Source organism: Bipolaris zeicola, assembly GCF_000523435.1.
Source record: "Bipolaris zeicola 26-R-13 unplaced genomic scaffold scaffold_151, whole genome shotgun sequence".
NCBI lineage: Eukaryota > Fungi > Ascomycota > Dothideomycetes > Pleosporales > Pleosporaceae > Bipolaris > Bipolaris zeicola.
Genome location: NW_006912200.1, coordinates 28,782 through 52,147, shown reverse-complemented (window position 1 = coordinate 52,147; position 23,366 = coordinate 28,782). Strand labels below are relative to the sequence as shown.

The window sequence follows — 23,366 nt, the reverse complement described above, 5'->3', positions numbered from 1 at the left end:
TGGGTGGGTATGGGAAGAGTGAGTGGGAACGAGAAGAAGGGGGGGTGGGCGTAAGTGGTGTAGTAGGTAGTTCAGTATTTGGACGGATAGGCTGGCGGCGAGGGAATAGTGTAGTGTAGTGTAGCATCGTATGGGTAAAGTATAGGAGGGAGTGCATAATGCTATGGCGTGGACATGGCATGACATGTGCTTCTGGGGGAGGTGCACTGACGAACGATTTTGATTCGGCGTGCATGACTAAGGCATGATTGGGACGGGCGTCGGGGCTGCAATGGGGGCGTGCCTGAGTGGGTGAATTGAGCCATTGCCATTCTCGTCGTGGCCGTGGTGGTGGCGTGGCTGTGCAGCAGCCCGCCCTGCCTGACTCGCCCCTCTGCCGCCGCCCACTCCTCCTCTCCTTCACCTTGACCTCCATCCGTCCATCCATCCATCCATCCCCCCATTGACGCCACTGTGCTACTAGCAATCGAACAAAACCCTAGACCCTCTCATTACATCAGCCATGCCGTCGGCTGCATCTCGCGGCATCAGACGACGGGCGCTTGGGGCCACGGCAGCGTGACGACAATACACACACGCAAATCTCAGCACCACAACCCCTGCGTCCCCAGTCGCCAGCAGCCAACGGCCTCCCATGGCCCTGGCGCGCGCGCCGCCTCGTCGCTTGCGGCCAAGTCAGGGGCAGGCCGTGCAGATCGGTCGTCGTGTGTCGTTTCGGGACCAACTGGGGCCATGCACCCAATCCACTCCATTCTCCGGCCTGGCCAATCACCGCCCGTCCCGTCAGTCATGACCCACGAATACGACGAATCCACCCTCCCCTCGAGCGCCTGGCGTCCAAATGGGCCACCAACAGCTGGGTCCCTCGCCCTTTTAAGCATGGACTAAAAACAAGACTGCCTCGATATATGATGCTGCCACACGCCCGCCCCTTGTCTACCCTCCACGCCGCATCTCTGATTCCTCGTTGTTCTCGACATCGAGGTTTCTAACCAGCAACTTCCTTTTTCCCTTTGACCTGTTGGCTTCGCTTCCAATCGGTCGTTACGCTCATTAGCTTCATCCATTTTAATTCCTGCTCCCGTTTCTTCGCCTCCACGGGAAACCAGTCCCTCGTTCTGGCCCTCGGCCCTTTCCGTCGTTTACGTATAAGCACTCAAAAAAAGCACCTTCTTCTCATCATGGCCAACTTCAGCAAGCCTGCGGGCATGATGTCCATGGTCTTTGCCTTCTTGTCGCTTCTTCAGTTCACTGTTGCGCTCCAGCATGGCGCCCATCACAACCATGCTGCTTTCGCCGGCCACTCTTCCGAGGACCTTATCAAGCGTCACCTCCAGGAGATTGAGGGAGAACTCCAAAAGCGCCAGTCCAGAGGCCCTGTTCCCATCAAGGGTGTCTGCAGCAACGGCTATGCTTCCAATGGAGACTGCAATGGCGGAAGCTCTGCTGCCGCCCGTCTCGAGATCCGTGACTTGGCCCGCGACTCCGAGGCCTGGAACCTGTACATTCTCGGTATGGAGAGGTTCATAGCAAAGGACAAGCGTGACGTCCTCTCCTACTACCAGGTCTCCGGTGTCCACGGCCGTCCCTTTGTCACCTGGAACAATTTCCCATCCCCTCTGGTCAACAACGCTGGTTTCTGCCCCCACGGCATGACCCTCTTTGGTTCATGGCACAGGCCCTACCTTGCCGCTTACGAGGTACGTCTTCTTCATTGCTAGTCTAACTTATCACAACTAACACTTTGTCCACAGCAAGCTTGGTACCAGTCTGTCCTTGAGGTGATTCAGGAGTTCCCTGCTAGCCAGCAGGGTCGTCTGCGACAAATCGCCTCTACTCTGCGTATGCCTTACTTTGACTACGCCCGTGATCCAGGCAACGCTCCTGCTGTCCCAACCCTCATCCGGGACCAGACCATCACTGTCAACAAGCCCCAAGGTTCTGTTAGGATCGCCAACCCTCTCTATAGCTACAGCTGGGGCAACTCGCTTCCCTCTGAGATGGGCGGAGGCCCATGGAACAGCTGGCCCGTCACGCTTCGCCGCCCTGTCGCCAATCCTACTCGCAGCAACAACAACGAGTTGAACGCTCGTTTTGGCTCTGCCCGCATTTCGATTCGTGACCGTATCTTTGCTCTCTTCTCCAGCAAGCCCAACTGGGGCGCTGCCAGCACTGCTGCTATTGGTGTCCGTACTGCCCTCAGCGGTGGCGGCGTCGACAGCATCGAGTCTGTCCACGACCTTATCCACAGCATTTCTGGCGGTGAGAGCGGTGGTCACATGGCCTACCTCGATGTCGCTGCTTTCGACCCTCTCTTCTGGCTCCACCACTGCAACATCGATCGTCTTCTCGCCATGCTCCAGATCATCAGCCCCAACACCTACGTCGCCAACGGTAACGTGATGCGTCCCATGGCCCAGTGGAACCAGGGCGAGCCCAAGAACGCGTACACTCCCCTGAAGCCCTTCACCAAGGACGCCGCCGGCAACTACTACACCTCGCAGGACGTCTACGAGACCCGCACTCTTGGATACTTCTACCCCGACACTAGCTCCAACTCTTACGACCAGGTTGTCCGTTCCATCAACTCGCTCTACGCTGCAAACGGCCGATCCATGAGCAAGCGTGATGGCCATGTCACCGAGACTGGCCAGTACCTTGGCCGTCCCATCAAGGAAGGCGAGTACCACACCATCCTTTCCGTCACTGCCGACAAGTACGCGCTTGAGGGATCCTATGTTGTTCACTGCTTCGTTGGCAAGCCTAGCAGCAACTCCACTGCCAACTCGACTGCTCCCTACCCTATCAAGGCTAACTCGACCCTCTCTGCTAGCATCTCTCTTGGCACTGCTGGTGTCTCCGTCGGCATCTCTGTCGGTGGCGATGATAGCGATGATGGCGAGGCTGCTTACGACCCATCCACCGACTACACTCAAGCCTCCAACTATGTTGGTTCCTATGGTATTATCGGTGGTATGATGGTCGGTGGTTCCAACTCTTCTCAACCCGTCATGACCGAAGGCTCTGTCCCCTTGACCACCTGTCTGCAAGGAAAGCAAGCTGCCGGTGAACTTGAGTCTCTCACTCCCGAGCACATCGAGGCTTACCTCAAGGAGAACCTGTACTACAAGGTTGTCGGTGTCAACGGCGAGCTCGACCCTGAGACCCTTCCCAACTTCCACATCAGCGTCAAGTGCAACAAGGCCAAGCCTGCCGCCTCTGAGAACGAGCTTCCTGACTTGAGCGCTCCTTACACTGTCCTCCCCAAGGCTACTGAGCACCTCCCCGCTGGCAAGCCCTTCACCTACACTCCCACTCCTCTTGATATCCCAGTCATCAGCGAGCCGGGATACACACAGCCTACCGGACCTGGATATGAATCTCCTAACACCCCTGGCAACAAGCCCACTGCACCTGGATCCAGCCATCCCAGCTACCCCAGCTCCCCCAGCTACGGTGGTTCCCACCCAACTCTGCCATGGCAAGAGCCTGGCTACTGCTACAGCAAACAGACCATTGAGTATGTTGATGAAGCAGGCAACTTCCTGTACTCTCAGATGGTCTCTGGCTACTAAGTGGTTGGATGAGGGGTTGATACGCCGAGGGGAAGGAATTGTATCAAGACGTTGGGCGTGCGTGTGAATGAAGGACTGTTTGCATTTCTCTTACTTTACATAATACCTTTTGAATGTGTATCGCCGCAACGAAAGATTAAATCTTGCTTTCTTTCATTTGTATAAATTATCATTGATATCCACAAGGCTGTTTGGTTTTGTTATCGCATTGTTCATGGTGGTAGAACAACGCTATACCATTGCACGGCGTTATGTCGCAATTCAATCGCTTTTTTAAAACAATTACCGCTGTTGTTTGGTTTGTGAGTGATGCCTTGCGTGAATGAATCAGTTTTATCAATGTACTCCATGCATGTCCCTAGTCCCAGAGCACTCTGCACTCAAGACGGCCCCGATTGGCTGGCCACAAGGAGCGCTACTAGCGCAGGTCTGCCAGGCACTCGGCGCGAGCACCACATCACGGCAGTATCTCTCATCCTGCCCTTTGGCCATCCTTAGGGCCCCTCGTCAGGCACTGCAAGGTAGGTCCTACACCATTCACGTCATTGTGTGGGTGTGGACAACTTCTCCCTCAACACGGCCCCAATGTGCCACTCATGCCGCTCATATAGTAGCATCATACGATGCGACTGGCCCAACCACGTCGATTGGACTTGATTCTCTCACCTCCTTCCACAATGCTAATTGCGCGCGACAGGGAGCTCCAACGGCCCTCGCCTTTCACCCCGCCTGCCCGCCCGCCATGCCTGCGATGCTGGATGACCCCAGCGCACCAGTTGTATACCGCACCTCGGGCGACATTCCATATCCTCCACCAGGCAGCCCTCTGCCCGTAGGCATTGCGCCATGTCAAGTCATTCTGCGCGACCGTGTTACGACTGCGACAATCATACCTTTTTCTGCGCCCAACCAAGTGCCTCTCACACTACTCGCATACCTATGCGATCAGCTTGGCCGTGAAATTGAAAAAGGCGACACATACCCTATGGTTGAACCATTACCACTCGAAAGCTTTGGCCCGTACTGGTTCGGAGTCTTCGGTGCTATTATGCTTTTGGGCGAAATTCAGGATGGCCGTCAGCTCCACGAAATGGCCCGCAGAGGATGCGACTGGGAACGGGAGTGTCTCGGAAGTTTCTACATCAAGCCAAACTACCCGGGCCGGTCGAGCCATGTCTGCAACGGTGGTTTTCTTGTTACAGATGCGTCGCGAAATCGTGGTGTCGGACGTCTGATGGGTGAGACGTACCTGGACTGGGCCCCGAAGTTGGTATGTTTTGCGCAATTGTGCCGTCTGCATGCTGCCGCTAACAACCACAGGGCTACACCTATTCTGTCTTCAATCTTGTTTACGAAACCAACGTCGCCTCTTGTCGCATATGGGATGCTCTCGGCTTCAAGCGCATCGGTCGTGTAAAGGGGTGTGGTAATCTCAAGTCGTATCCTGGTGAGCTCGTCGATGCCATCATCTATGGACGAGACTTGGGTCAAGATGACGAATTTGTGTCAGAAGAGCGGTTTGACAAGATACGTTTCTATCTCAAAAACGGGAAATACCCCAACGGCGCTGATCGTGCAGAGAAGAGCCGCCTCCGCAGTGCAGCGACCCACTACAAGCTGACACCGGCTAATGATGATGAACCGGAGAAACTGTGGCTCAAGGGCAAGGAGGTAATTGCCGATCCGAAGCAGCAGTATGAAATTGCCCAGGAAATACATCATAAGCAGCACGGCGGGATCAACAAGACAACTGCGGCCATTGCTGAGCTATATCATTGGGTCCGCATCAAAGAGACTGTCAGTCAGGTCATCAGAAACTGCCCGGAATGTAGCGAGATGAACAAAGGGTTATCAGCCATGCGACAAGGTCAGAATCAGGCACGCGCAGAAGCACGATCAGCATCTGCTTTTAGTACTGCCCAAAAGACCATGACGCCCACACCGCCGACTATCTTTTCTCCTTCTCAGCCTCCTCCACCGGGTCCTGACTCGCCTTCTACTCAAGTACCAATTGCAAGCCCACAGCACCCTGCTCATGTCTATCAGCAATTCGCTCAGCAGCAGCAGCAGCAGCAACAACAGAATACGTTTGACATGCCAGTTGACCCTGCCTTGATGCAAGATGTCCAGCCTACGGGTAAACTAGCGGATCTTCCTCCCTCGCCTTTTCTCGCTGCTCAACCCAAGGGTGTGTCACGTGGGGGGATTGGTGAGGAATCACGGTTAAGAGGGGATGTGATGGGTTTGGATGACAGGGCAACAATGGTGGGGGAGGATATGCGGCGGCGGTTGAATAGAGCGAATGGGTATAAGTGAGTTGTGGTGGTGGTGGTGGTGGTGGGAGGTGGTGAGGATTACTTCTTGAGGTGCTTGTTTATACTAGATATCATGGCGTACATATGATGAAACAATGGGGGGGATACAGATGGATAGGCGTATCTGTGAAAAGGATCTCGTAAGGTGGGAGGGGATATAGTGCTATGCTCATATACCATTATTTCTCCTCTTCTTTTCCTGCTGAGCGAGATGCCAGACTATCTGTGACTGTTGGTGTGAACTTGGAAAATCTGCCTGGTGACAAACTATCCCAAGCGTGTAGTAAACTTACTTTATTCATTTTATTTATGTATTCATTCACTGGATTTAATTCAAGCTATCTACCCCATACCACATATCCCATCATCCCTTCCTTTCCTTGCCTATCTTCTTTCCTCCCATTCTCCCATAGACCCTCGATGATGTAACCCACACTCAGCCCTCAAACAACCCCCACTCGTTAATCGCAAAACTCTCCAGCACCTTCTCCTTGATCCCCTTGGCCTCGGTCATAAGCTGCGTTTCGCTGCTTGGTGAAGCCGCAGGCGTGTATTCGCCTGGGTAGTGGGGAGAGTTTATTGTTATCATGATCTTTTTTTAAACCCCTTGACGTTAGTCGAGTTCAAAAGAGAAGAAAGGGATAGAAGGGAGGAAGGAAGGAAGAAGAGAAAAGGGAGGATGCTTACGTCTGTACCTTGATCCTTGAGTCGCACAAGGATAAGCTGGATAAATGTGTATTCTGGTGTTTTGCGGGCTGGTGCTCCTGCGGGGGCAGGAGGGGGAGTTTGGATGAAGGTCAAGGTTAGGATTGGGGTTTGTGGTCTTTGTTTTTTTTTCTTCTTGTTAGCCATTTCACTTTATTTCGTCCATGACTTCTTGCTCTTCCATTACGTGTTGAAATATAGAAAGAATTAAAAAAGAAAAACAAGTAAATAGGAAAAAAAACGTACAAATTCTTCATCTCACTCTTGGCCTGCGCAACCATGGTCGTAGCATCCCCTGTGCCATCGACCAGATCGGCGAAGTGATACTGCAGGGCTTCCTCGTCGGATGGTTTGTCGACGTACTCGAGAATTTCGAGGACGATGCTGGTGTAGCCTGTGTTGTGGAGGTAAACTTCTTGGTGTGAGGGGATTTGGCGGATTAGGCTTAGAAACTGTTAGTATGAGGGGGTTTATGAGAGGGGAGGGTAAGGAGGAGTTTACGAGGCGTCAGAGTAGTCGGAGGGTAGGTCGACGGTTATTGCGCCGCCGTAGAGGGGGGTGGATTTGAAGTCCATGGTTGTGGGTGGTTTTTTTGATGACTCTTCTCTTTCTGATTTTTTTCTCTACAGGGCGGGATTCTGTAGTAAAACGAGACAAATTCGTAATACTTCAACCGTAGAGATCTGGGGTTGTATGTTGTGGATATGGGTTGTGATGACTAGCTTTTTATGTCACAGGTTTGGTGTTGGTTGGTGATGGTGGGAGCACAAGGCTGTTTTAGGTAACTAACCAGGCAGCTTTCAGGCACCACGCCAACATGGATGCCTATCTGCCTACAGTCGACGCAGCGACTGCCTGGCCGTGGCGTCTTCACTGACAATGGCTTGCCATTGAGTTGTACGCTTTCAGCTCAGATATGGTGGGACGAAAATCAGGGAAAAATTTGGACATGTGACTTCGCGTTTTGCAGGAACAAAATTTAAGCCAAACTTTCACGTGCACTAAGTAGCAGTGCAATTGTCGCAATTGCAAACACCAGTGCGAAACTTTGCGTGTTATTGAAACTTGGGGTATCGTGTAAACTTTTGACCCCCTCTATATTCCATTTCCCAATTTTGAACGCCATGCAATGCATTCCGTCTCCCTGGTATCGTGGCGTTTTAACGCTCGTAGACCACCACCGCCGCCACCTGTGTCCTTCAACCTCGTCTGTTTCCACGGCGAGCTAGATATGAGTATGCTCAAGCGGATGCGACCTGATCGACCTCCATGGGCGCTGCTGGAGCGGTTGTGCGGGTTCCGTTGTTGGTGGTGAGGCCAATGGCCGCCTCTGCTTCTTTTTGCGAATATGGCTCTTCGCGCAATTGCTTGACCCTTGGACTTGTCAGCCTCGATGTCGGCATATTCAGCAAAGCGTCTCACCTCCGCTTATGCACCTTGCCCTTCTGATGCGCGCCGAGGTTGGCGTCGCTCTCAAAAAACTTTGCGCATTCCTTGCAGTAGTACTGGCCCAGGCCGGGCAGGTCCTCTATGGGCTTCTCATTCTTGAAGGCGGCGAGATGCTTTTCGTCGCGCAGGTCGGCGTGGATCTGGTCGAGGTCGCGGGTATGGCGGCGAGTCTTTTTCTTCGAGTCCTGTCCGCGTATGGCTGGCATGGTGCGTGTGTGTGTGGTATAGTTGCTGTGTGCAGAGCAGTGCTTATCCGCGGCCGTCGGTTATCCGTTAGGGAATGGGTGTCGGCTATGGGCAGAGTTGGTAGTGTGGGGACTGGAGCGGCGCGGGGCCCGTGCGGGAGTCTGCAGGTCAGAAAGTCCTGTGGCGCTATGCCGGATGCGGGGCAGGCAAATGCTACAGTTGCGCCAAAAGCCAAATTTGCTGCGTGTGCAGGCCTGGGGGTGAAAGTGTTGGCCCGGAAATGTCGCGCTCCAGCCTGGCTCTGTGCCGTCGTCGCATGTGGTGCCATGGCCAGACGCCAATCAGCGCCTCGAGAATTGGGCGCGGGGTCGCTTTGCCGGCGCCGGATATGACGTCTGAGTGAACGCCCTCCCTCTCCCGCACGCCTTGTCGCTGCAATTGTCGCCGTCGCCGTCGCCGTCGCCGCACACCAACGAGGGCCCAATAAATCACCAGGTCGCACACCAGACTAGACGCTCCAGGCTCCATAATTCCCTCCTCGTCCTCCACCATCCTTGCACGTGAAACGGCCCAGCGGGAAAGCAGCTGCCGTCCTGTTTTTGCTCTGGCGCCGAGGTATTCCGCACCCAGCTGGGGCTAAACGAGCCAATCACACTGCTCGTGATCGCTATTAGTTATCGCCCAACTTGCGCCAGCTTTCTGGCCTTCTTTTCCTCCGCTCCCTCCATCACTCTTCCCTCCACACCCTCCTCTGCAATCTTCACCATGCAGAAGTTCTCGAGGCTCGGCCGCATGGGCCAGAGCCTTGCTTCGCGCAGGCAATTGGCCACCGTCAGCGATGCTGCCCTCTCCCGCAAGGTCGAGATGACCAACTGGGAAAAGGGCCACTACATCAACTACCAGAAGATGAGCGAGAACCTGGGCATTGTCCGCTCTCGTCTCAACCGCCCTCTCACCTTTGCCGAGAAGATTCTCTACTCGCACTTGGACGACCCTCACGGTCAAGACATTGAGCGTGGTGTCAGCTACCTCAAGCTCCGTCCCGACCGTGTAGCTTGCCAGGATGCCACTGCTCAGATGGCCATCCTCCAGTTCATGTCGGCTGGAATGCCCTCCGTTGCTACCCCTACCACCGTCCACTGCGACCATCTCATCGAGGCCCAGGTCGGTGGTGAGCAGGATTTGGCCCGCGCCAACGAGATCAACAAGGAGGTCTACAACTTCTTGTCCACCTCTTGCGCAAAGTACAACATTGGTTTCTGGAAGCCCGGCTCTGGTATCATCCATCAGATTGTGCTCGAGAACTACGCTTTCCCTGGTGCTCTCCTCATCGGTACTGACTCTCACACTCCCAACGCTGGTGGTCTCGGTATGGCCGCTATTGGTGTTGGTGGTGCCGACGCTGTCGACGTCATGGCCGGTCTTCCCTGGGAACTCAAGGCTCCCAAGGTTATTGGTGTCAAGCTGACTGGCAAGCTTTCTGGCTGGACTGCTCCCAAGGGTACGTACTCGCCATTGTTTACTGCAAGTGGGGTAACACGCGCTAACGTCAACCACAGACATTATCCTCAAGGTCGCCGGTATCCTGACTGTCAAGGGTGGAACCGGTGCCATTGTCGAATACCACGGACCCGGTACCGAGAGCCTGTCGTGCACTGGTATGGCTACCATCTGTAACATGGGTGCCGAGATTGGTGCTACCACCTCGGTCTTCCCCTTCAACGACCGCATGTACGACTACCTCGCCGCTACCAAGCGTAGCCAAATTGGTGACTTTGCCCGCGACTACGCCAAGGAGCTCCGCGAGGATGAGGGTGCCGAATACGACCAGCTCATTGAGATCAACCTTTCCGAGCTTGAGCCTCACATCAACGGTCCCTTCACACCCGATCTAGCTACACCCATCAGCAAGTTCAAGGAGGCTGTCGAGGCCAACAAGTGGCCCGAAGAGCTCAAGGTCGGTCTCATTGGTTCTTGCACCAACTCTTCGTACGAAGACATGACCCGCGCTGCCTCCATCGCCGAGGACGCCATGTCCCACGGTCTCAAGGCCAAGTCTCTCTTCACTGTCACCCCTGGTTCCGAGCAGATTCGCGCTACCATTGAGCGCGATGGTCAGCTCAAGACCTTTGAGGAGTTTGGTGGTATGGTTCTCGCAAACGCTTGCGGTCCCTGCATTGGTCAGGTAAGTTACTCACGTTCATTTCCATTATACAGCAGCATGTACTAACCGTTACACAGTGGGACCGTAAGGACGTCAAGAAGGGTATGTACTACACACATCTTATGCTGCACATCTGCTAACTTGCCTTAGGCGAGGCCAACTCCATCATCTCTTCGTACAACCGTAACTTCACTGGCCGCAACGACGCCAACCCCGCCACCCACTCCTTCGTCACCTCTCCTGACCTCGTCGTCGCCATGACCATTGCTGGAACTTTGAAATTCAACCCTCTCACAGATTCCCTGAAGGGAGCTGACGGCAAGGAGTTCAAGCTCAAGGAGCCCACCGGTTTGGGTCTTCCCACCAGCGGTTACGACCCTGGCCGGGACACCTACCAGGCTCCTCCCGAGGACCGTGCTTCCGTCCAGGTTGCTGTGTCTCCCACCTCTGACCGTCTCCAGCTCCTTTCTCCCTTCTCTGCTTGGGACGGAAAGGACGCTAAGAACCTACCCATTCTCATCAAGTGCCAGGGCAAGACTACCACTGACCACATCTCCATGGCTGGTCCCTGGTTGAAGTACCGTGGACACTTGGACAACATCTCCAACAACATGTTGATTGGTGCTATCAACGCTGAGAACGGCGAGGCCAACAAGGTCAAGAACGCCCTCACCGGCGAGTACGGCGCGGTCCCCGATGTTGCCCGTGACTACAAGAAGAACGGCATCCCATGGGTTGTCATTGGTGACTGGAACTACGGCGAGGGTTCTTCCCGTGAGCACGCTGCCCTTGAGCCCAGGCACTTGGGTGGTGCCGCCATCATCACCCGTTCCTTCGCTCGTATCCACGAGACCAACTTGAAGAAGCAGGGTATGCTTCCTCTTACCTTCTCTGACCCTGCCGACTATGACAAGATTGGCCCCAACGACCGTGTTGACTTGGCCTCCACCGAGCTCGCCCCTGGCAAGCCCCTTACCATGACCGTTCACCCTGCCGATGGCAGCAAGCCTTTCGAGGTCAAGCTCTCCCACACCTTCAACGAGGGCCAGATTGAGTGGTTCAAGAACGGTAGCGCTCTTAACACCATGGCCAAGAACTCCCAGCAGTAAATGCTCAGATGAAAATCAGGACCACCACAAAATCACCACTGGGGATGCAAATACAGCAGGACGGAACGTCCCCCGAAAGTCTAGCGAGCGGGACAAAAGAAGTCCGTCTCTGAGGAAGATGGGTAACCATGAGAGGGCTGAACGACTGTACGAATGGCCGCATTTGGAGCTTTCGTTGTCGGGTTACTAGGCTCAATGAGGATAGGTTTACTTGTACTTGTGACGGTTAGCATGCAATGTATGAATGATTTTTTGTTATTACAACAGGTGTATGCGATTGTGATTTTAAAGCTGCAGAAGTATTTGAACATTTTTTGACTTTAGCAAATTGCTGTAACGTGGTCTGCTGAGTGTTGTCGTCTTTGAACATCCATTTCAGCCCTTTCCGGGCCTGTGCCGCAAATGGGGCCTGACGGTTGCGGCGTCCGTGTTCCCCGCTAGTCACCGGGACAACGGGCAATGACAAACATTATCGACAAGAGTTCCAACAGCCGACCACCCATGCGACAACAACATTCTTGAGCCAATTGCAAATACAGCACTTTGGATATCTCTATCAACATTCGCCACCTGAATACCGCAAACATGGCACGCCTACGCAAACCTAGTCCAAATGAACCCACCATCTTTATGCCCCCAGCGGAGGCGAGCGCGACACGAATGAGTCCCCGGAAGGCTACTTTGAGGTACGCTTCTTTCGAGGAAGATGATAGCTCGATGCTCGTACCAAAAGCATCAAAGCGCGCATTGCGCGATGCCAGCCTATCGCAAGATATCGAAAATTCGTTTCACACAGCAAGATCAACCCTACCCAAAGACATACTGTCCCCGCGCAAGCAACGAGTCCTGCGACCAGTCGAGAGCAACAGTCGCCTGCTTCGAAAGCTGAGTGACGAGAGCTTAGCGAGTCCGGAAAGAAAGCAAAGAGAGCGCAGAGAGCGCAGTGGCACGATGGATACAGACTTGGAGAAGAGGAACCGACTACGGTATGCCACAAGCCTGGCAAGGAGCGTGGTGAACAAACAAGGACAGAAGAGCAGGATTGATGTTCTTGGAGAGGCAGAAGTCCAGCAAGCTGCTCGACGACCAGGGAGCAAGAGTCCCTTGAAGAAAGCAGAGGAGTTGGAAGCAGAGGCTGAAGAGGCAGAAGAAGAGGCCGAGACCAGCATTCTATGCGGTGAAGAAGATGTTGAAATGCAAGAAGAGGCTGCCGAACCAGTTATCGAAATCAGCGATGACGATGATGAAGACGAAGAACCCGTCATGACAGCTCAAACTAGGCGGCGACAACCCCAGACCCGACGGGTAGTCTCAGATAGTGAAGACGACGAAAGTGAAGCCAGCCCTCCACGGCTAGTCAATGAGTTTCGTTCGCCAACTTTCAAGATCCCAGACCTGAAACCAGTCACCGTACCTACCCAACAACCAGCTGATCTGGTCTCCATGCGGCCCCCACATCGCAAAGGACACAGCACAATATCGAATTGGGCGCAGGACATCATTGACATGACCGACTCACCTGAGGCCCCGGAGTCTTTCATTCTCCAACAGCCCACCCACGCACGGTCAAGTTCTTTCGCAGCATCATCACGTCCTACAAGCTCCGCCTCGAACGGGGCCTTTGCAATCCTTACCTACTCACCAACACCTACCAAAAAGCGTTCACCTTGCAAAGCCCCGCCTATTGAACCTCCAGGAACACCACCCCTGGCACCCGCGAGCCCTTCCAAGCTTGTCTCTCCATCCAAGAAGAAGCTCGCAATTCCCAAAGCTGCTGATATAGATGGAAGACCCAGTCTCGATGCATTTTGGAATCCTGCAGCAGTCAATGAATGGACTGATCATCACTCACCAGCCAAGGCAATTGTTTCGCCCAAGAAGCAGAAATGGCGCGAAGATATTGTGAAGATGATGGAGGGGGTTGCTCTGGATGACAGCAGTGACGAAAGCTATGAAAGCCCCATCGAAAGTCCTAAGAAGAAGCCTGCCAAACGTCGCACAGCCAAGCCAAAGACGCCCGACGTCGATGCACCGCCGACAGTGAAGCAAATCCGTGAACAGCGCAAGGCGTTTTCCGAGATGAAGCATAGCATTGCGGAAGCGTTCTTGGTAGAGCTCGACACCACCATTGCTTCAGGTCGCATCCAGGAACTATCGAAATCGACAGGTGGCATAAAATTAGTCTGGTCCAAGACACTCAAAACAACAGCCGGCCGAGCGAATTGGCGTAGAGAGCAGATTCGCATCCGCACCGGCCCGCTATCGACAGACACCCGCACTGAGATCCGACACCACTGCTCCATCGAGCTTGCAGAGAAGGTCATTGACGATGAAGAACGTCTCTACAACGTACTGGCGCATGAATTTTGCCATTTGACCACCTTTATGATTAGCGAAGTGCGCAACAATCCTCATGGAGCGGAGTTCAAGTCATGGGGCCGTAAGGCAACCGCCGCATTTGGGGCGAGCAAGGGCGTAGAAGTCACGACCAAGCACTCGTACCAGATTGAATACAAGTACGTCTGGGAGTGCATTGCGTGCGGCTACGAGTTCAAGCGCCACTCAAAGTCTGTAGACCCAACACGTCACTCATGCGGAAAGTGCAAGGGAAGGCTTGCGCAGACCAAACCCAAGCCTCGTGGTGCTGGTGCTGGTGCAGCAGCTGTAGGCCAAGACGGCAAGAGGGAGAAAAGCGAGTACCAGGTCTTTGTCAAGGCAAACTTTGCGAGGGTCAAAAAGGAGCTTGAGGCAGAGGGTAGGGATACGCAGATGGGCAAGGTCATGGAAGCGGTGGCCAAGGAGTACAGGGAGAGGAAGGGCACTAAAGCGAAGGAAGAGGTCTGTGAGCTGGAGGCTAAGCTTGATGAGTTGAAGATTTAGATGACGAGCTAACGAACTTTTTTGATTCTTGATGTTGAATGATTATTAATACAATACCCCCTAGTGTGTTTTTGAAAGGGCAAAGCGTGCATTTCAATTTGGACGGAGAAACGGATATATGTATTCTTTTTTGCGCAAGAAGGAATTACAGCAAGGGTGCCATGTGGAATATGCAACCGTTGTTTTTCCTTGAAATGGAAGGAGAGAATACTACCTAGAAGAAGACCGTGCCTACGCCAAGGTGTCGTGCCCAAGTGATTTTGAAGGTTTGCTGACAATTGTAGAAGACGGGCAAACTGACTGCTTTGCTTCATCGTCTTCAGCTGTTGGACGTTGGGCTGAAGCGCTAATCAGGTGAGACAGGCTGGGGTAGCTTAGCGCTTTCACTAATGAGACCTCATCCTTCATTCCTCAGCCTTGCAGAGATTCTCACTCTCAAAGACACGTCTCCTTGCATCAACCGCTATTATCTGTCCCCAGTGGTCGTTCGCATCACTTGCTGCTTAGTGGCAAGGCTCTGTCAGGGTGTAATCCCTGGGGTTGATCATTGCCCAACTAACTGCTTTTGTGTCACGTGTGACGTTTACACATTCCTACCAAAGGGCGATCTCCCACTAACATTAACGCCTCCTGCGCATCACTAGCACACCCAAGCGAGTTCACCTATAAGAGCCTCGTATCTCTTGCCTTGATCCTCAGAGCAAGGCTGCAACGCAGGAATCACCATCATGGCCCATAACCATCAACAACGCCCATCTGGCCCACCTCCTCCAGAACCATATGAAGGGCCTCCAGCTCTGCCATTAGAGTGCCCACCCGGCGACGACTACCCGGCTGAGTTGTTCAGCCTCCTGGAATCTGAAGAGACGATGAGAAAACATGGCTTCGTTATGGAGCCGCTTACAATGGCGGACCTTAAAGGAAAAGCCAGATGCAAAGACTGCAACCAGAGTACGTGCCAGAAACCTCACTTGCGTGTTACTGGAGGTATACATTGACGCTGCTAATCGAATGCCAGCAATGTCCAATCTCACAAAGGATCTAAGAAGGCAGCAAAAATTACGGCGCGCCAACCCAATTCCGCCCCCACCAAAGAGGTCCTGGGACCCATTCCCCACAATCCTGATACCAAAGGGAAAAGGTAGATATGATTCAACAGAATGCGCAGTAGAGTGCAGCTACCACCCAGGGACCATGGAACGGGCTACAAGGGTAAAAGCATCATTGGCAAAGAGATGAAGCTCGTCACTAATCGCATCCAGTGCCTCACTTGTTGTGATGTCCCTGTATATGAAGCTAAGCCCTGCGTCCACAGTCATGTGCATGAATTACGCAACTATGCACCTGGAGAACTCCTCCGTGTACACCAATACCACTATACGCCGACATGCCATCCAGCAGGCCTGTCATTCCGCGCTGCTGTCGCTATTGACTGCGAAATGGGAACCGCCATCTCGGGAGATAGTGAACTCATTCGCCTGACCGCCATTGATTACCTGACTGGCGAAGTCCTCATCAACAACCTTGTTCAGCCTGACCAACATATGCTACACCTCAACACAAAGTTCTCTGGAGTCACATTTCTGCAGCTGAACGAAGCCAAGAGGAAAAAGACTTCTTTGAGGGGCAAGGCCGGCGCGAGAGAAGCACTATGGAGATTTGTCGGCCCACATACTGCGTTGGTCGGCCACGGTCTGAACAATGACCTAAGAGCGCTGAAATGGATCCATCCAACTGTGATTGACTCGTACATGGTTGAACACAGGATTGTGCAAGCAAAGAAAAAGGCCGACAAGGAGGCGGCGGAAGCAGCAGCCGCCGCCGCAGTAACTACAGAAACCTCAGCAGATGATCTAGCCGAGCAAATCCAAGACCTAGAACTATCTCCACAAATAGCATCTCAGTCAAAGCAGAAGAGAACCAAGGGAACCGGCGACTTGGCGCTCAAGACGTTGATGAAGAAGTATATCAACAGGGATATTCAGACGCAGGGCAACAAGGGACATGATAGCTTTGAGGATGCACTTGCGGCAAGAGATTTGGTGCACTGGATGGTTCTGAGGAGGCTTGCGGAGAAGGAGGCGTTGCCAGTGTGAGCGAAGCGGTGATTCTGACACTGGGGGTTTTCATGAAATTGCGTAATGGTTTCTAGGAATAGTTACATCGTACGAGGGGAATTGGTTGCCTGGTGGTATCACGGTCAACAAGTCCCACACACACACACACACACACACACACACACACACACACACACACACATACACACACACGCTTTTCGCTATTTTGAAACAAAATTGTGTGCACATGATTACTTCCTCAACCCACGATGTCTTTCAAGCGAAGACAAAAGCAAACTCCACCACCCACATGGGATTGACCTAGCAATCACATTGGCCCGGATTTAAAATAATGTAGTCATCCATTAACTAAAAGAAAATATACACTCATACACCCTCCCCCCGCCTCCTCCTCCTCACCTCCACCTCGTCCAACAACCCCCGATAATCCTCGGGCCCATACCCTTCCACCCACTCCCTAACCCCCCCTCCCTTCCTTCTCGCCACCAACCCCAAATCCGCGAGCAAAACATCAAAATAAGGCAAAGTATCAAAGACCAGATCCGGCAACATGTACCCATAACTCATCACGCCCCGATACACACCGTACTGAGTATTCCGATACACCTCTTTCAACACGCTGTCTTGCTCGGAGGGTGAGGGCGCGGATGCAAGTGTGCCGTCCAAGTAGGAAGTGATCCAGAGGGATTGGATGTAGGCGCAGGGAAAAGTGCCGAGGCAGTGGACGGCGCCTGCGAAGGCGATGGTGGGGTGGGCGAGGGAACGGGGCGGTGCGATGAAGCGGTAGAGACGGTATGGTTGCGTTTGTAGATTACGGAGTTGCGGTGTAGCACGCAGCAAGGGGTCGGGGTGGCCTGATCGATTTACGTTTCGTTGGGTTAGGTAGGGGAAGTCGGTGAAGAGAGTGGTTTCGGATGCGGTGATTAAGGGGTGGTCTGAGGGGGTGGGAGGGCATGGCAGGCCGAGATCGTGTTCGAGGGAGGTGGGGTTGAAGCGGAAGGTGTGGGCTTTTTGCCAGCCTGTGGCGCAGACGAGGGCGTTGGCAGTAAGCGTGGTGCCGGATTTGAGGTGGATGGTGTTGGTGTCCTTTAGAGCAGCGACGTCGTCGAATACGATGTTGATTCTTCCGTTGCGGACGAGGTCGAAGAAGCTGGTGGGGTAGTTGTGAATGGATAATGCATTTCCGACTTCAAAGGCGCTTCTCCAGGGCCGCAGCTTCTTCGTCTCGGGATGGGCGTCGAGTTTATTGAGTGAAACTGCGTCTTCACTAAGTGCATACCAGAACCCTGCTACGATCTTCCTGCCAAACCACGTCTTGTGCAAAAACCAGCGCAGCCAGCCTTCTACCCCCGTTGTCGTTGCCCACGGACAAGGCGACATGAAGCCGAAGAACCGCGTATGCACCAGTTTCTCCAACCACATCCCAAATGGCGTCACGTGGCTGGGTGTCATCCACACGGGGCCATTCCCATCTGGTCGGATCAAGAGCGTTGCTGAGGAAGAAGGCTGCGTCGCACACGCGTAGGCTACATCCCAAGCTGATTTCCCGGACCCCACAACCACAGTGTGCGTCTGCGGTCTCACGATTTCCGCAAAGTGAGCTGGGAAATCCCGAGTGTGCACGACAGGCGAGGAGAACGTCGGCGACATAGGGTATGTTGGGAGCAAGGGCTTGCTCGTATTTCCTGTTGCTAGAATGACCTTCTGGGCTCGTATCACCGTCTCTTTCTTTTCGGCCGAGGCTGACGACACACAATGCAATATCCAACTCTTCTCTTCATCGCCCTGCTCTTGCTCGAGTACCTCGACGCTCGTATTCAGACGGATAAATTGGTTGATATCCGCCCACTCTGCAAACGCACAGAGGTACTCGTACATTTTAGGCGCATCAATATGCGCCCCTTGCTTCACGCCGAAGCGCTTTTGGTGCATGGGAAAATCAGGATGCTCGTACATGCCCCATAGATTGTTAGTTTTTAGGCCTGGGAAAACGCGCTCCGGGGCCCATGGTCCGCCAATGGAGGGCGCAGAGTCGAGGATGAGGAGTTTAGCTGAGGGATGCAAGCGATGGTAAGTATGCGCGGCTGTGAGGCCATTGATGCTTGCGCCGATGACGACCACGTCTACTTCTTCCATTGTTGTGTTGTGGGACAGTGAAGACGAAGATAGGCCAGACGTGGTGGGCTGGAGTCGTTTATGATAATTCCCATGCGAGCTCGAAACAATTTAGCCAATAAGTAAGGCTGATAATGGGGCCGTATTCATAGATCTGCCTGATTCTAACTCCAAGCATATGTGCCTGCATGATATGAGTGGGTAGGGTAGATTGGTGGCCTGATTACAAGATAGTAAGCGAGATGGATAGCCCAGTGGACGAGAAAAGACACTTCTTCCGGAGTAGCTAACACAGTGCAAGTTTTGCATGTACGTCCAAACCTATGAGACTAGCCCCAAGATTGTGCGACCTGTGATAAAATGACAAGTGGAATTTTCATCAATTGCGCTTTTCCCATTCGGTTTCGGGTATAAATGAATCATTAGAGCCCGCGGAGAAAACTGATCCCTCATTACTGGTAAGAAAACACCACATCAACTACCTGAATACATCACAACTTTGCTTTTACAGAGCCAACGCCAGCCTGGACTTGTACGGTGCCTGCTGCATTGGTGTCGACAGTGACCACAACGCCTTCTGTAGCGGTCTCATCTGGCTTCAGTAATATCTCTTGGCAGTCTTCGTTACCTACATCGTTCGCGAACTGTACAACTACAAAGTCGATTGGCCGGTCTCCAATGACTACCATAGGTGCATGCCATGTCCCGGCGCCATAAGTCACAGCTTGAGCTCCAGTCGCAACAAAGGCGCGGACATTCTTGAGATCTGGGAGGCCGGGTCCCTTGGGTCGCGCAGACGGATGCAGATGCGAAAAGTGGCTTTGCGCGGACGTCCCCTCGTCCGAGGGACTTGGTTTTCCTCGCCCGAATATGTCGAACACACTCCCATTTCCCTTCATAACTGGCGCAGGATATGGCGGGGCCCTGTCTGTCCGATACTTGGACGCGCTCGCAGGGAGGGTTGGTGCAACTATGACAAGGTACTGTGTGTGCTTGTCGTGTTGCGCCAAACCCATGGGTATAAACGTTTGTGTGGTAAAAGGGTGGCGCTCGAGGATAGAGACATCCAACAGCTGTTTGAGGCAGTCGTCATTTCCGTCCTCGTCCTCATCCAGGTCCAAGTCGCCCCAGGAGCTCGGCATGCTCATGCTCGGCTCGTGCGGGCGCAAGTTGCGCGGTGAGCAAACAAACATGTTCATGACGGCTCGAGCCGGCTTTTTGCTGGGCGCAAGGGTATACAGATTTGACATGTGGGTGACATCGAGGTACTTTGTCGCAGAGCCCTGATTGGCGGACACTGCTTCGGGCGCCTGTACGCGGTTTGAAATGGGTAGCTTTGCTGACGGCGATGTTGACGGATTCTCGATGACAGTACCAAACTGCGCAAAGGCTGTAGGAGTGAGCAGCTCTATCGGTATGCGAATGGACGGGGCAGGCATTGAGGGAGGCATCCTGACAGCGGGGCGCTCAAAGAGCGGCAGACAGCAGCAGCTGCGATGGGTCGGTGGAGTTGGGATGGAGATCGCGTGCGGGAGCTTGTCATAGGGCGCTACTGAAGCGATAACGATAAGCCCAGGTCAGGTACCTTTGAGATTCTGCATGTGATAATTGACGGTGCAGACGCCACACTCACATTTTGCTTTTTGTTGTGGGCGTGAATCCGAGTGTCTGGTGATTTGCTGCTCGATCGATGTGGACATTTGTCAAGCAAGTTAATTCCATGCAGGAGCAGTGTGCTAGTATGGCAGTCTGGCCCAGCCAGCTGTGAAGCTGAACGCAGATCATGGCACCTTGCTTCGTTTGCTGCAGACACGACGAAATGGAGTTTAGAGGCAAAATAGTCTTTTGCCTTCAATATCCTTATACTATTAAACGAGCGCAGATAGACTCGTATCCATCAATACCCTCAGCTTCAGGAGTGGCAAGGCGCAGCGAGGCTGATGTCACACAGCCAGGCAGGACCACCAACGGCCCGCATTTTCCCCGAGCACTAGCGCGCATGCCCACGGATTTCTTTCTCGACAGTCGTCCATCTCTCCAGCTACGCTCGTCACACGGTCACCCTTCAATTCTCTGGCGCGTGTTCCCTTTCTCCTTCTTGATCCACCCGTTGCCGCTGCGTGCGCCCAAAGTCTGCCCTTGGCCCCCAAGAGCCTCAGAAACTACGTCACCTTCTCAACCCCCATACCCACACCCGACGTGTTCCTGTCTTAGTCTTACCAACATCGCCAACACACCACACTCAGCTCAAGCCCTTGAGCCAGACTTCGCGACCACCAGCACCTTGCCCAACGCCCGCTTTTGGACGACTTCCTGTGACTTTGACTAGTTATCATGGCTGTTCCCACACAGTTGGCTTGTACGTAGCCCCAAAGAACAAAAGCAACACAGCGAGACTTTGTCTGTTGAAACACGCTAACACCTTTGGCTTACAGACCGTTCCGCCAAGGGCATCGGGCTCTTCAATGCTGCTCCAGTCTACGAGCCGCTTCCAGGATTCGTGCGCCCAGAAGGCAACCTTCGTTGCTGCGCCTACTCGCCAGACAGCAAGTATTTCGCATGGGCTACACCTGATCAGTAAGCGCCACAAGACATCACATGCATCGCAGACGAGCACACTAGAATTGAAGATTGAAGATGACATGATGGAAAAGCAATTGAGGAGTCTCTCGAGACGCCAACAATTCGTCATCCTTCAAATCCACATCTGTGCGCTTGTGTGCGGCTATCTAGACTGCACAGATAGACTAACCTTCATAGGGTCTCTGTAATTGACGCTTCCGTCGGCCATATTGTTACCACACTCCCCACACCGAACGTCTACGAGCTCGGTTTCTCTCCACTGGGCACCTACCTTATAACATGGCAGCGGCCCTCCAAGGACGAGGACGGAAATGCGACAAAGAACCTCCGGGTCTGGAAGACGCTCTCCGACGAAGCCGAAGATGACGGATCGCGGGCAGTGATTGGCGAATACGTTCAGAAGAACCAGAATGGCTGGAACCTGCAATACACATCCGACGAGAAGTTCTGCGCCCGCGTTGTGACAAACGAGGTGCAGTTCTTCCAATCGAGTGATCTGCGTAACCCCTGGAACAAGCTCCGTGTAGAGGGAGTAACGGAAATGGCCCTGTCGCCCGGTAAGAACCATTCAGTTGCAGTTTTTGTGCCGGAGCGCAAGGGCATGCCCGCTGCCGTCAAGGTGTTTGCGGTACCTCAATTCAGCCAACCTGTATCGCAAAAGACCTTCTTCAAGGGTGACAAGGTTCAGCTCAAGTGGAATGACCTTGGTACCAGCCTGATTGTGCTAGCCCAGACTGAGGTTGACAAGACCAACAAGAGCTACTACGGAGAGACGAATATGTATATTCTTAGCGCCAACGGCACGTTCGATTCGCGCATCCAGTTGGATAAAGAGGGACCTATTCATGATGTCTCGTGGTCGCCCAACTCGAAGGAGTTTGGTGTTACCTACGGTTACATGCCTGCAAAGACGACCATTTTCAACCAGCGGGCAGTTCCCCAGCACAGCTTTGATTTGGGCCCACGCAACACTATTCTGTTCAGCCCCCACGGTCGTTTTGTCATTGTCGCTGGTTTCGGCAATCTTGCTGGAGACATGGATATTTATGATTTGGAGAAGAATTTCGCCAAGGTGTGCCACGTCAAGACATCCAACTGCACATACTGCGAGTGGAGTCCGGACGGCCAGCATATCCTCACTGCAACGACTAGCCCGCGTCTGCGAGTTGACAATGGCATTCGTATCTACCATGTCAGCGGCGGTCTCATGTACAATGAGGACATGACGGAGCTGTATCATGTTGTTTGGCGACCTCAGCCGACGTCGATGTACCCGCTGGCGGACCCCCTGACTGCTGTCCCAACGCCGCACTCGTCAGCGCTGGCGTACCTCAGCACTCAAAAGACACCCTCGAAGCCTGCTGGTGCCTACCGTCCTCCTGGCGCGCGTGGAACAGCTACTCCATTGCACTTCAAGCGTGAGGACGAGGGAGGTGCAGCCTTCCACAACACTGGCGTTTCATCGACAAACGTTGGGTTTGCCAATGGATTCGGCAAGCCGCGTCGTCGTGAGGTGCCTGGTGCAGACACCGCCGAGTCTCTTCCTCCCGGTGCTGCCCCTGGTGGTGGTGTCAGTCTTACCGGTGCTCAGGATGGTGACGGAGAGCTTTCCAAGGCCGCTTTGAAGAACAAGAAGAAGCGCGAAGCTAAAAAGGCGCGTGAAGCTGCTGACAAGGCTGCTGGTCTGGGTGTAGACGGTGCCAATGGTTCTAATGGAGCCACTGACGGTCGTAGCCCAGAGCGTCGCCAACGCAGCCGCAGCAAGAGCGGATATGAGCAACACGGAAGGAGCGCTAGCCAAGCCCGCAATTATGGCAACAGCCCCAACCGTCAGGCCAGGCAAGAGGGCAATCGCCGACAGAACCCCGGTCAACAGGGTGCTGGCCATGCTCCTCCAATCAAGACGGAAGGCCATGCTCCTCCGCCCGACCTCACTGTCACTAGCCCCGGAGACGGCGGCCCTCAGGACAAGAAGATTCGCGGCTTGCTCAAGAAGATGCGTGCCATTGAAGAGCTGAAGATGAGGCAAGCAGGCGGAGAGAAGCTTGAGGACACTCAGATCAAGAAAATTAGTACCGAGGTTCAGATCAAGAAGGAGCTGGATGCTCTTGGCTATTCTGGTTAGAGGGGAGGTGGAGTACAACATGTAGGGGGAGAGCAGTGCAAGGGGGGGGGAAGTGGTTGAGCAGAGGGGACGATGGGGAGGT

The 23,366-nt window shown here is 53.6% G+C and overlaps 9 protein-coding genes across 9 annotated transcripts; 5 read left to right on the top strand and 4 right to left on the bottom strand.

Moving 5' to 3' along the window:
* Window positions 1-1,181: 1,181 nt before the first annotated feature.
* COCCADRAFT_103009 (uncharacterized protein) lies at window positions 1,182-3,575 on the top strand (the record flags this gene model as incomplete). Its single annotated transcript, XM_007716746.1, has 2 exons — window positions 1,182-1,700; window positions 1,755-3,575. The coding sequence occupies 2 exons, from the start codon at window positions 1,182-1,184 to the stop codon at window positions 3,573-3,575; spliced, it is 2,340 nt and encodes a 779-aa protein (XP_007714936.1).
* A 742-nt stretch (window positions 3,576-4,317) lies between these two features.
* COCCADRAFT_39053 (uncharacterized protein) lies at window positions 4,318-5,891 on the top strand (the record flags this gene model as incomplete). Its single annotated transcript, XM_007716745.1, has 2 exons — window positions 4,318-4,845; window positions 4,896-5,891. The coding sequence occupies 2 exons, from the start codon at window positions 4,318-4,320 to the stop codon at window positions 5,889-5,891; spliced, it is 1,524 nt and encodes a 507-aa protein (XP_007714935.1).
* A 435-nt stretch (window positions 5,892-6,326) lies between these two features.
* Window positions 6,327-7,170, bottom strand: COCCADRAFT_39052 (uncharacterized protein; the record flags this gene model as incomplete). Its single annotated transcript, XM_007716744.1, has 4 exons — window positions 6,327-6,482; window positions 6,578-6,713; window positions 6,842-7,039; window positions 7,097-7,170. 4 exons carry the CDS (start codon window positions 7,168-7,170, stop codon window positions 6,327-6,329), a joined length of 564 nt encoding a protein of 187 aa, XP_007714934.1.
* A 666-nt stretch (window positions 7,171-7,836) lies between these two features.
* On the bottom strand, window positions 7,837-8,250 carry COCCADRAFT_39051 (uncharacterized protein; the record flags this gene model as incomplete). Its single annotated transcript, XM_007716743.1, has 2 exons — window positions 7,837-7,969; window positions 8,018-8,250. 2 exons carry the CDS (start codon window positions 8,248-8,250, stop codon window positions 7,837-7,839), a joined length of 366 nt encoding a protein of 121 aa, XP_007714933.1.
* A 745-nt stretch (window positions 8,251-8,995) lies between these two features.
* Window positions 8,996-11,503, top strand: COCCADRAFT_28395 (uncharacterized protein; the record flags this gene model as incomplete). The annotated part of the gene is made up of 4 exons (XM_007716730.1): window positions 8,996-9,731; window positions 9,790-10,415; window positions 10,472-10,496; window positions 10,545-11,503. The coding sequence occupies 4 exons, from the start codon at window positions 8,996-8,998 to the stop codon at window positions 11,501-11,503; spliced, it is 2,346 nt and encodes a 781-aa protein (XP_007714920.1).
* A 585-nt stretch (window positions 11,504-12,088) lies between these two features.
* On the top strand, window positions 12,089-14,383 carry COCCADRAFT_7237 (uncharacterized protein; the record flags this gene model as incomplete). Its single annotated transcript, XM_007716728.1, has 1 exon — window positions 12,089-14,383. The coding sequence occupies one exon, from the start codon at window positions 12,089-12,091 to the stop codon at window positions 14,381-14,383; it is 2,295 nt and encodes a 764-aa protein (XP_007714918.1).
* Window positions 14,384-16,827: 2,444 nt separating this feature from the next.
* On the bottom strand, window positions 16,828-18,597 carry COCCADRAFT_39046 (uncharacterized protein; the record flags this gene model as incomplete). The annotated part of the gene is made up of 1 exon (XM_007716742.1): window positions 16,828-18,597. The coding sequence occupies one exon, from the start codon at window positions 18,595-18,597 to the stop codon at window positions 16,828-16,830; it is 1,770 nt and encodes a 589-aa protein (XP_007714932.1).
* A 470-nt stretch (window positions 18,598-19,067) lies between these two features.
* Window positions 19,068-20,027, bottom strand: COCCADRAFT_103011 (uncharacterized protein; the record flags this gene model as incomplete). Its single annotated transcript, XM_007716741.1, has 1 exon — window positions 19,068-20,027. One exon carries the CDS (start codon window positions 20,025-20,027, stop codon window positions 19,068-19,070), a length of 960 nt encoding a protein of 319 aa, XP_007714931.1.
* An 883-nt stretch (window positions 20,028-20,910) lies between these two features.
* COCCADRAFT_103038 (uncharacterized protein) lies at window positions 20,911-23,284 on the top strand (the record flags this gene model as incomplete). The annotated part of the gene is made up of 3 exons (XM_007716740.1): window positions 20,911-20,935; window positions 21,012-21,153; window positions 21,337-23,284. The coding sequence occupies 3 exons, from the start codon at window positions 20,911-20,913 to the stop codon at window positions 23,282-23,284; spliced, it is 2,115 nt and encodes a 704-aa protein (XP_007714930.1).
* Between the last annotated feature and the right edge of the window lie 82 nt (window positions 23,285-23,366).